Source organism: Trichosurus vulpecula, chromosome 2 (genome assembly GCF_011100635.1).
Source record: "Trichosurus vulpecula isolate mTriVul1 chromosome 2, mTriVul1.pri, whole genome shotgun sequence".
NCBI classification, from domain to species: domain Eukaryota; kingdom Metazoa; phylum Chordata; class Mammalia; order Diprotodontia; family Phalangeridae; genus Trichosurus; species Trichosurus vulpecula.
Window position 1 is genome coordinate 431,955,717 of NC_050574.1, and position 13,023 is coordinate 431,968,739.

Consider the following 13,023-nt stretch of genomic DNA (forward strand, 5'->3'; position numbering starts at 1 on the left):
CTTCTTACTCAAGTGAATTTGTCTCAGTTACCCTGAGATGATTTACAGATTTGAGGGCCATTTTGTGCTACTTGTTCTCTATACCCAAACTGCTAGTATCTACTTCATTCAAACATCTCACTGCCAGCAATCTGATATGATGAACATCCTTCCAACAACCAAGACTGGGCTCTGGCCCACCTCCAAGATGAGAGAGAGAGAGAGAGATAGAGAGAGAGAGAGAGAGAGAGAGACAGAGGGAGACAGAGGGAGACAGAAGGAGAGAGAGGGAGAGAGAGAGAAAGAGAGAGAGCGCACTGCTTCTTTTAGTTTCCTCCTCAGTTGCTGGCCACAATGGGGAGACAAATACTCTGTCTAGCCCTCTCTTTGTCCTTTGATAGAAGTCAGACTTTCTTGAAAGGGGGCTTTTCCCCTCAGAATTATTACTCTAGTATTCCTGCAAAGAGGATTGAAAAATGTTCTCCCTTAAAAGAATTTTGGTATTTTGTTTTAAAACTCTTTTCCTTATTTTATCTGTTTCTAATTTTTTTTTAAATAAACTACAGGTTTCTTCTTAGCAAGTTCAGATCAGCGACCCGAGGAGAAATCATAACTCTGAAAACTGAGAGTGGAAGGAGCTACAGCTTGGACCTGAACTCCTCTCACTTTCATAACCCAAAATCATCATCATCTGGTTCTGAAAGGTAAAGGACGTGGACATTTAATGGTGCTAAAATTAAATTAAATAATAAAATTAACACTTTTGGAACAAGTAGAATTCCAATAACTCAATTATTACATTGAGGATTTTTTGTCCTCCTAGACCTTTAACTAATTCCTGGGTGCTGATAGGATTTGGAATAGTTGAAGCTGAAAGATTTTTTATCAGAACTATAATTAGTAATTTGTGACCTGAAAAGTTCTCTCAAGGACATACTTATCTGGACTGTGGGAAGCAAAGGGCATCTGGTAACTTCCTATTTTAACTTATTAGCAATTGCAACCTAGATATTAAACTAAGTTGTCTAGGTTGCCAAAACAGTACTGTCAGCATCTTCAATATTTTAGCACTTTATATAGAAACCCCAGTTTGCCCTACTCTCGTGATAGTTCTGGATTTTATTCTCAATCAATCAGTAAATATTTTTAAGTACCTACTGAATGCTATATACTATGTTAAGTGCTGAGGATGCAAAAAGTGTCAAAAGGCAGCCCCTGCCATCAGGGAGCTTACAATATAATGAAGGAGCCAACATGCAAAAAATATATACAAAACAATCTACATACTACATACATATACACACACACATATATAAAGTATATGTATATATAATATGTATGTATGTATATATACAAATATATACAAAACAAGCTATATACAAAATATATACAAAATGAGGATAAATAGGAAATAATTGACAGAGGGAAGGCACCGAAATTAAGAGGAACTGGGGAAAGCTTACAGTAAAAGATGGGATTTTAGTTGAGATTGAAAGGAAACCAAGGAGGTCAGTAGTCAAAGATGTGGAGGGGAGAGCATTCCAGGCATTAGAGACAGCCATAAAAATGTCCAGAATGGAGAGATGGAGTATCTTCTTCATAGAATAGCCAGGAGGCCGGTGTCATTTGGATCAAAGATTACATGTTGGGGAGAAAGGTCAGGAGGGACTAGGTTATGAAGGGTCTTGAATGCCAAACAGAGCATTCTATATTTTGTTCCTTATTCAGCTGTGGTTATAATAACATGCTAGGCCACACCCTGGGGGAAGAGCTTTTTTTTTAATGGCTTAGAATCCACTGGTATAGCTTAAAGGGGGGAACTTATAGAGAAAGTAAATGCCTTTGCATTGACTTCTTGATCCTTTTGTGTATAAAATACTTTTAAAAGAAGCCTACATAGCATCATTATATTTCACCACTCTTGCAAATAAGTATTTAGAAATAAATCACTAGTTTTGCCTAAAAGTGAATTGGTCTACAGACCTACTTCTTCTCCCTGTAACTTTTCTCCACCTTCTCCTATTACACACCACTAAGGTGAACATATCCTTGAAATGGAGATTCTTTAAGATTTTCTCATAATTGAAGAAATCAAAATAGACCACAATGGTAAATAGATGAGGGACAGAATGTATCACCTTTAAGTCCAATGCTTCAGGCTCATTAGTCCCTAGTCACATGGTCCAATGCCTGTTTTCATGACTACTGTGTGATGAAAAACAGACGTGATTGAGCAAAGAAATCTGTACTTGTCACCCTTTAGGGTCCATGGGAAGAATCCTTTTGGCTAATGGAGATAAATAGTCATTTGCTCCCCTAGAATGGCAGTCTGAGAGGCCGGATGATGGTACATGGTAGTGTGCAACTGAGAGAGTCTTATTTTCTTGTAACTTCTGTAAATGCAGTGGTTCTTCTTTGGCATCTATCACTTAACACCAGATAGCAAGACTCCCTGCCTTGAGCACCATTTTCTCCTTATTTTGTAGCAGTGACATACCATAATTGCCTTTCTTCTTTCCTAAGGCCTACCTTTTCTTTTTTTTTTCTTAGAATTAGATGGTGTGCTACACAATGCATTGAGAATCAAAGTCATAGATATCATTTCTCCCTGTAGGAGTACTTTCCCCAGGCACGTTCCCCACAAGTAAGTTATAAGAAATAACTGAGACTGTGAGATGGGAAAAAGTAGCAGGAAAATGAGATGATTTTTCCCAGAATTCAGGGAAGAGTTTCACTACTTGAGAATTCTATGGCATTTTAAATTTGTATCACTGTAAACTTGAGAGAAGAATGGGAAAAAATGAACAAGAGGGAAAAAAGTATGAGAAGTTAGCATTTCAAGGGGACAGAAGTAAGAGAATAGAGTGAAAGGAGGGTCAGTCATGAGATGGCTAGAGTTGAGTAGAATGGAAGGGAAAGAGTAACAGAATAGTAGAGCTATTTCCTCTGGGGAACCTCTCAGGATCCAATATTTCTGCCTGGGATAATTAGCTACATTATAGCATTAAAAACAAGGTAAGTATCCAGCAAAAGAGACAGCAAAGATTTTAAACCTTTGAATGACCTAGTTGCCATGGTCTGAGAAACACAGCTTTAAAATTTTGGTTTCTAGGTCTATACGTATACCCATGATAAGGTCCTAAATCTCATTGAACAGTATATGTGATCACAAAAGAAAGGAGATTTATCTGTTTTTTTTTTTTAATTTGCTTTTTTCTTTTTCTTTTTTTTTTTTAAATTTTTTTGCAGGGGGGAAGGCCGGGCAATTGAGGTTAAGTGACTTGACCAAGGTCACACAGCTAGTAAATGTGTCCAGTGTCTGAGGCCGGATTTGACTCCAGGGCCAGTGCTCTACTCACTGTGCCATCTAGCTGCCCCGATTTATCTGTTTTAAAAAAAATAAGCTGGACAGAGCCTATTAAGTGTCCTGTGAATGAAACACTTTGATATACATTTCAATGATTAAATTGTAAAAAGGAGAAAGTGTAAAAAGAATGAGCTGTTTAAAAAAATGTTCCTAGCTCTTGTGAAAAGTGAATTAGAGCCTGGCTCTGTTTGTTTGAAACTCAGATTGCTTGGCACTTTCTTAGCAGGAGTGCAGGCCATATTCTCCAACCTGACAACTGTGTTCTTCACACTACTGCTTCCATTATCTACTTGGCTGGGTTTTCTTCTTGTATTTTAGCAACTGCAGAGCACAAGGAACCATCAATTGGAGGGTACAAAGCACAAAGGCTTGGTATTTCCACTTACTAGCTTCTTTTTTCACAGAATACTGAGATGAGATCATTAGTTTAGGGGGGAAAACAGTCTAAAGATAATCTGAGTTTAATCAGAGGTTTTTATGATAAATAAAGTGAGAATATTTTTGTCAGGAAAGAGAAGATGAAGAATGTCAGAAATTCTAGGACTGGAATGTTTTTTTGGCAGTGTTTATGTCACTTGTGATGCTAAATCCACACAAAGACATACTACGTGTGTGTGTGTGTGTGTGTGTGTGTGTGTGTACAGACATATATATATATATGTATATATATACATATATACACACACACACATACATATACCGTCTCATTTTATTGTGCCTCAGTTTATTGTGCTTTGCAGATATTGTGTGGGGGGCATGGGTTTCTTAATTGAAGGCTTGTGGTAACCCTATATTTGACAAGTCTGTTTGGTGCCATTTTTCTGACAGCGTGTGCCAACATTGTGTGTCTATGTTACATTTTGGTAATTCTCACAATATTTCAGTCTTTAGTAAGGCATAACATCTTTGGCCTGTTTCCCAACTCACTTTAGTATTATATTTCTACTTCTTGACCAATACCCTCAATGATGTCCTAAGATACTGACTCTGAGATTAAAATTTCATCCCTTTACCAATTTAGGAAGGGGTATGAATCAAACTTCCAACATTTATTATGTTTCGTTACTGAAAAAGTTGATTTTTTATCAACTGTGATACTAAAGTCTTTAGTTATAAGGTATTTTAGATATTTTCTAGTATGACCCTGAGACTCAGAGTAATGATGCAACTTACGACCATAGAGCTCAGATTCAGAAGGACCTTAGAAGTCATCCATTCTACCCAGCCCTCATTTTATAGGTGAAAGTGGATTTTCCAAGGTTACATAGGTGCAGGCACCATGGAGTAGTCAAAAGGGCGTTGATGGTATATTCTGAAGACTTGGGTTCAAATCATACATTTGACACTCAATACTTGTATGATCCTAGGCAAGTCAGTCAGTCCGTAAACATTTATTAAGCACCTACTTTGTGCCAGGCACTCTGTGAGACATGAGAGATTCAAAGAAAGACAAAAGACAGCACCTGCCTTCAAGGAGCTCACTATCTAATGGAGAAGATTATCTGCAAACGACTATGTACAAACTACATACAGGATAATTTGGAGATAATCAACAGAGGGAAGACTCTAGAATTAAGTGGAACTGGGAAAGGTTTCCTGTAGAAGTTGAGATTTTAGCTGCAATTTGAAGGAAGCCAGGAGGCAGAGGGGACCAGGGAAAACATTCTAGTTATAGGGGACAACCAGTGAAAATGCCAGGAGTCTGGAAATATGAAGTACAGTCATCCCTCAACATTCCCAGGGATTGGGGCACAAGACCCCTGAGAATGTAAAAAACTATAAATAGCTTTAGGCCCCACTCCAAACCTTTATTTTTAATAATTCTGATCATATTTTTTCAACACACAAAACAATCAAAACAACATGGTACACCCATAAAAAAGCTACGGTTTCTACGTGAAAAAGTTCAGTATCTCACACACTCTACAGAGTCTTCCCAGCTGCTGCTTCATGGATCTCCTTCTATGAAAAGCCCAAGATCCAACAATCACCATGGGAGAAGATCATGTGACCACATTTGGATGGTAGAGAGACAAAGTAGAGGCTGGTAGTTCTTTAGCACATTGAAACTTTTAATAAAATTTAGTTGTTTATGATAAATTTATGTATAGGTATATATATATACATATTTATGGTAGTAAATTATAAAATAGATTAACAATACAGTATTTATGCATTTATGGCTTGCTACTTTTTTTAGTTTTCTTTACATATGGTCATGGTCTGTCATTTTCCACAGCATGGTGTAAATCTCCAAAAATTCCCATTAAATTATTAGCGGCCAATCCACAAATAACTAAAACTGCATAGGTAAAATCTGCAAATGGCAAAGGATGACTGTAATTTTGATGAGGAATGGCAAGAGGCCACTTTTATGAGATTGAAGAGTACATTGGAGGGGGGTATGGTAAGATGTAAGAAGCCTGAGAAGGTATGGGAGGCAGGTAATGAAGGGTTTTTAATGCCAAATAGAGGATAAGCCTTTGATCTTTGAGGTCTGGAAGCCATTGAAATTTGTTTATGGGGGGGAGGGGGAACATGGGCAGACCTCCACTTTGGGAAGATCCCTTTGAGAGCTAAGAAGAAGATAGACTAGAGTAGAGAAAGACTTGTGGTGGCAAGACCAACCAGTAGACTAAGATGAGAACATTGTCAGGGTAGAGAAGTGGGGCGTATCCGAGACATGTTACAAAGATAAAATCAACAGGCCTTAGCAACAAATTGGATATTGGGGATGAGAGAGAATGAGGAGTTATGGATGCTATCTAAGCTGTGAGCCTGGGATGCTAAAAGTATAGTAGCTCCCTAGACAGTAATGGGGAAGTTTGGAAAGGGGAAGAGTTGGGGGTGAGGGTAATAATGAGATCAGTTTTGGATGTGTTGAGTAGACATCTCATCTACCAGACATCTAGGTCAAGTCCAGCAGGTAATTATAGATGAGAGGCTGGAGGTCAGCAGAGAGGTTAGGGCTAGGTAAGTAGATCTGAGAATCATCAGCACAGAAGCGATAGTTGAGCAGATAAGATCGCCAAGTGGAATAGTATAGACAGAGAAGAGAAGAGTGCCCAAGGATACCCCTAGTTAGCAGGATTGAGCTGAATGAAGATCCAGCAAAGGAGACTGAGAAGAAACAATCAAATAGGTAGGAGGAGGACCAGGAGAGAGTGATGCCCTGAAAGCCTAGAGAGAAGAGCGTATCAAAGAGAAGCTATGTGAAGTTCAAGAAGGATGAAAATTGATAACAAGCCAATATTTTTGGCAATTGAGAAATCAATGGTAACTTTGGAGAGAGTTGTCTCAGTTGAATGATGAGGTCAGAAGTCAGACTGTAGAGAGTTGAGAAGAGAGTGAGAGGAAAGGAAATGGAGGCACCCAGTGTAGATAGCCTTCTTAAAGAATTTAGCCACAAAAGAGAGGAGAAATATAGGATGATTGGATCAAGTGAGGGCTTTTTGAGAACTAGGGAGACATGGACGTGTTTGTAGGTAGGTGGCAAGCAGCCAGTAGACAGGAAGAGATTGAAGTCATTTCATATTTCTGGTTCTTATTTAGTTTCCTCACCTGTGCAATGGACTAAATGACCTTTGAAGTCTCTTACAAATCTAAACCTATGATCTTTAGATCTGGGACTTGAACCTGGTGCCCTGACCCTAAACCTAGTGCTTTTTCCGTGGCTCTCCATTTACATGGGTAGGATGCAGCAGAGAAAAAATTCAAATGTGGTCTTCTCCTTCCAAAATCTGCTCTTTGCACTACCATCTCTGGATTTTGTTAGGAAAGCACTCAGAAATGCATTTCAAATGGGTGATGACTAATAGCTACAAAGAAGCAAATGGGAATACAAACACACACACACATACATATATACACACATATGTATATACATATGTACATACATATATACTATATATACATATATAAAATTTGCATATATACACATATATGTATATATATATATATATTTATATATAGTAAATGAACAGCAATACTTTGCATTTTTAAAAATCACTTTGCTTATTCAGACTAGATTGCTTCATTTTCTGTTTTTCCCATTACATTCTCTATCACATGGCTTGATAATGAATTTGTTACCAGTGAACTGTCCTAATCTGTCTGAGTAGTTTTTTTTTCTTCTCTCTTTCTTCCTCTGAATCATACCCAATACTTGTTCACTGCTCAACAGGAAGCCCAAGCGTGATGTTCACCTTCTCTCAGAAGCATCCAGAATTGTCTTTATTTGCTCTGAACAGGATGCCACAGACCTCAGACCAGCTTTAAAGCTGCCTCTCATTCTGAATCTAAACATTGCTCGCCTCTAACCCTCAGGAAACCTTCTGTGTTGTCCCAGCCCGTCATCAGCCCTCATGACTATTCATAGTTTGAGTAAAGCAAGCAGTTTTTTTAAATCAATTCTTTCTGCAAAGTCGAATCCTTTGCCATTGGATCCATCCCCATTATCAAATGTTACATCCTTTGTTTGTTCCAAAGAAGTGAAATCATTTTCACATGAATGTGTGATTACTGCCTTCAACGTAGGGAAACTTATAAACTAGGAGAAAATGTAGCACTAGCAACTGTCACTGGCAATTGAATATGGCCTAGCACAGGAAGGCGTCTCACAGAGCCTGTAATCACTGGCACAGAGCCAGCATTACTGTACTTGATGAAATCTTGGGCAAAGGCATAAAACTATGGGCTACTTTGTACGGCAAATTTGTTTTCCTCACCGCACTGAAATGTCTAATTCTAAGGCCAGCATACGCCATTCTGTTAGTCTTATTCCCTGATATAGTTTTTTGACGTATTTGTTATTTAAAAGGGTAAGAAATGAATCAATTAACTCCTTCCAGGTCCTTCCCCTGTGCCTCAGGTAGCTGGCCCCTTGAAAGCTGTAGTCCTTAGGTACTTGCTTAGGGTAGGCAGGGATAACTGAGATAGTTGGGAACATAATGTATGATCTGCTCACTTCTTTGTATTTTACAAAACAATAAATTCTTAATAAAGAAAGTAGCATTCCTACTCCTGGGGAGGCTGAGGCTGAAGGATCTCTAGAATTTGGGAGTCCTGAACTGCATTGGGCTAACCCATTCTGCTGTGCCCATCCTCTCCACTATCCAATACCAATATGGTGAGGCTCCTGGAGGGGAGGGGAGCATTGATCAGCCTAGTTGGGGAGAACCTGGGCCAGGTTGTAAATGAAATTGATCAAAACTCCTATGAAGATCAGAATGGGATTTGGCATCTGTAGGCTCTGCTCTTTCAGCATGGGTGAGATGGAAAAACCAGTAAAGGAAAGGAGAGAAGAGAAAGAAGGGGAGGGAAAGGAAGGGGAGAGAAGGAAAAGAAGAAGAGAAAAGGAAGAGAGTGGAACAACAATGCTACTTGCTGCTACTGTGGCTGTGTAAGGCCAAAAACACCAGCACACAGGAGGGCCGCTAGTGCAGGTTCTTTGATCTACTTTTCTAAGGAAAGCAACTCTAAGGGGTTTACAATCTTACTTTAATCAAACATACATATATCGTTCACTTAGTTCAGGGGAAAAAGTCAGCACCTTGAACTTCAGAGCAAATACAAACAAATTACAAACAGAGAAATTGTGAACAGAGCAAATAACACAAATCAATAGACAGGCTTCTAGCTGTCTGATCAAAGCTATACATACATAGTTACCAGAGAGAGAAAGAAGCACCAACATCTGGGTTTTCAAAGCCAGGGGGCTCCTTAATGGCTACCTAGAGTTTCATCTGGCAAAATCACAGGAATGCTCTTCCAATGAGTGAGCCCCCAAAACAAAAACACCAACCTTGGATCTTATATACATGTCTCTGTCTCAGGGCCCTGGGGCACTTGATTACCTCAGTGCTGAGGAGCACTCAAACAGAAAACATCAAAAAGTCCTAATTTGCTTGCCATTACATTTGAAAGGCAAGACTCATCAGAGGCACTTGATTACCTCAGCATTCCAAAAGACAAAACAATAAAAAAGTCCCACCCTAATTACCACAACAGGGAGAAGGGAAAGAAGGAGAGAGAAGGGAAAGGAAAAGAGAGGGGAAGGAAAAGAAAGAGTAAGGCAAAGGAAAGAAAGGAACAGAAGAGAAGAGAAGGGGAAAAGAAAGAGAAAGGAAAACAGCACACATGCTAAGTAACCATTTCTTTCTTTGTTTCTTTGTCTTTTTTTTTTTTACAAATAATGTAAAATTCCATAGTAGAGTCAAGGTTAAAAAGGAAAACTAACTCTCAAGTACAAATTAACTATCCTGATCACTATTTAATTTATAATCCACAAATTTAGTTATATAAACATTTATTTTCTTCTATGTCTGAAACAGAGGTTTTTAACCTTTTTTTTGGTGTCATGAATCCTTTCAACCAATCAAAATCAATAAAGATTTATTAGGTACATCCTACTATGTGCTAGGGACTGTGCTAAGTATTGGTAATTTTAAACAAAGGCAAAAGACAGTCTCACCTCTCAAGGAATTTACAATCTAATGTGGGGAGTCAACATGCAAACATATATACAAAGTGAGCCATATACAGGATAAGTGGGAAATCATTAACAGAAGGCAGGTGCTAGAATGGCTATCTGTAAAAGATGAGATTTTAGGAGAGATTTAAAGGAAGGCAGGGAAACCTGCTCTTTTGGGAGTCTAGTGGTGAAACCTAGGGACTTTTTGAACTTAAGATTATAAAAGACACCAAGTATACTGGCGTATAATATATCTAGGTATGTGTGTGTGTGTATGTATATACATTTATGTATGTATATACATTTATACATGTATGTATACATTTATTATATGCATATACATTTATAAACAAATTCACTGTCCCCAGTTAAGAACTCCTGGGGGCTACACTAAGTCTTTTGCCTTCCTTTCTCTCTCCCTTCCTGGTTGCTCTTGGATCTTTTTGTCTCTTAGATCCTGGTTATTGTGCCAGCTCTCCCCAAAGAAAGGCCTTAGGTCAGGATGTTATTGTTTTTGGCCAAGAGCCAAGGGGTATTAATTACGTTCTTAAGTACTCCCTTTTACTTTGAGGGTACTTATGACTCTTTATCTTCTACTTAAATCCACCTGCCTCTGGACTCCTGAGCCACTAAATGCTATAATAGTCTGCTCTGTGACTTTAAACTGACCTCATTGCTTGTGTCTAAACTAAGAACCATTCCTCCTTGGTCAGTGTAAAGGGGCCTGACTCCTAATTTTGGACATCTTAAAAATCACCAAATTTAAACAGAACTTTTTAAAGTCTGTGAGTATTCTCACACAATTACTACTGCCAATAGCAATAAACTAACTCTCTTTTGAAAAAGGAGAGGAACATATATAATATTTCAATGGGACTGCCATCTTGTTGACAATTAATATGAATTTCAGTCTAATGGTACAGATCATAACTCATCCATCCTTTCAGGCTGTATCATATTGTACAATCTCTCTACCTCTAGTCCCACCTCCTCTTTAGGTTGTTGGTTTCCACAATTTGCATCCATATGGATTCACTACACCGGCTTCCTCAAACACAAGTCATGCCAAGCTAATAATGGTTGTCTAGAGCCATGAATAGCTTTATATGTGTGTGTGTGTCCATGTGTGTATATATGTACATTTACATGTATATGTATGTATTAACACTGTGACATTAGTTACTGTCAGTCATAATAATTTTAATTTAAATTTTTTAAATTTTAATATGTATATATGTCCTTAGTGGTGATTTAAAATTAAACTGATTATTATTATGATAAATATATAAAACCTACTGTATGGGGTGGATAATTGTGAAGACTTCACAGGGTATGTCTAATGGAGAGGTTTTGGGATTTGGCCTTGTAATTTTGGGAAGGCATGCCCTTCCCCCTCTCTCTCTCAGATGTTAGAAGATAATGAACTTCCTGTGAGCTATTTGTTCTCTGCTCTGGAAAGGGTCTCTCCTTCCCCCACCCCATTTCTCCTCCTAGACTTTCAGCCGCCACCCTGGCAGTTGAGTTCTGATAGGAAAAAACCTGAACAAACCGGATCAGTTTGGTCCTCTGTGTAGTTTTCACGCCTAGACTGTAAGCCCGCCTCTCAGCCAATGGTGAGAAGGGATAGAGGTGGGTGGGAATCTTTTTCATTAAGACTATAAATTAAGGCAGGTTCTCTTTTACCTCGCCTCCTCCCTTATGGAGGTGTGCCCGAGTCTTGCAAGGTTTGTAGAATAAAATTTACTTTGTTTCTCTTAAAGATGTCTCTCCTATTATTTAAAAATTCTGTCCCACACACTACTTTAATTAGCTACTCTTAAGTAGTATATGCAATATAAATTTTAAATTAAAACTATTATATGTTATATTTGTATAATTATTATATGTACAAGTATCTATGGTTGTAGAGAATCGATGGTGTCGTAATAGTGGATAACAGTTGTCATAGGTCACTATTTCCTGCCGTCCTATTCTTGTGTACATTCTCTTCTCTATAACCCTTGTTCCCTGTTTACTTCAAATTGTTGCGTTTACTTTTCCTTTTCACCTTCAGTGTCACCTCTTCAGGCTTAGGGTTTGCCGCGCTCATGACTAATCCCTCCATCTATCGACTTCTTCCCTGTACTAGTCCTCTTTCCCCTCTCCCTGTTTCTATCTATAACCTTGTTAAATTGAATGTAACCCTACACCAAACTCTTCACATGTGTGTGCTCTGCCCTCTTTTGGCCAATTTAAATGAAAGTGAGGGTCAAGTGACAACAAAAACACTATGACAATTTACTTAGGTATTTTATTATTGTTATTATTAGTAATAATAATTTAAAATCATCCCAGAGGTACCTTCCAATTCTCAAATTCTGTGATTCTAGAGCTAAGATGTGGAATTTCTGTGTTAGAGAAAAGTTTGGAGGCATTGAAGATGGTTTGCCCTCTCTCTTCCTTGTATTTAATTATGGGCCCAACTCACTGTCTGTTTAGAGTATCTGTCTGAGACAAAGGTTCTTAACCTTCTTTGCATGTTGTGGACCCCTTCAGTGTCTAGTAAGGACTATGGACCCCTTTTTTAGAATTATGTTTGTACATGTTTAAAATCAAGTGCATTCTTACAAAGAAATCCAATTCTGTTGGAATAAAGATGTAAATTTTTCCCACCCAAGTTCATGGACCCCCTGAAATCTACCCACGGACCTCTTAGGGATACCCCAGATCTAAGATATGTATTCATGGACTGATTCAATGGGCAGTCTATCCAATTATGTGTCACAGCCTAGACAGTAAGGTTTCATCATCATGTGTGTCCCCCATGCATACGTGCATGTTTTTGTGTGTGTGTGTGTGTTTTTCCCTCACTAAGTGATTAGGTTGATCTCTTTGGAGGGATCACAGATCAAATTGATCCCTGTACCATTGTGGGCAAATAAAGGCATTTGGAGAATCTTGTCTATAGGGAAACCCTAGTTCATTTCAAATATGTGATTCTCTTGATATTAATAATTCAAGGATCATTGAACAGAATTACCTATGTCATCACACTTTTCAAGGAATCTTGTATGACCTTTGGTTTAATTCAACAAAGATTTATTAAGCAACTACTGTGTGGGAGGCACTACACTAGGTGCTGGAATACAAAGAAACAGTCCCTGCCCTCGAGTTGCTTACACTCTTACTGGGTGGAAAACATGTACACAAACAAGTTTATCAAAAT

The 13,023-nt window shown here is 38.3% G+C and overlaps 1 protein-coding gene across 2 annotated transcripts in view; it reads left to right on the top strand.

The window, feature by feature from the left end:
- The window catches only part of SYTL5 (synaptotagmin like 5), a 175,727-nt gene that overhangs the window by 90,921 nt on the left and 71,783 nt on the right, over positions 1-13,023 (top strand). For both annotated transcript variants that reach the window (XM_036745248.1, XM_036745249.1), the window contains exon 5: positions 546-683. In XM_036745248.1, coding sequence (XP_036601143.1) covers positions 546-683 — 138 coding nt within the window. The remainder of the gene's footprint in view (positions 1-545; positions 684-13,023) is intronic.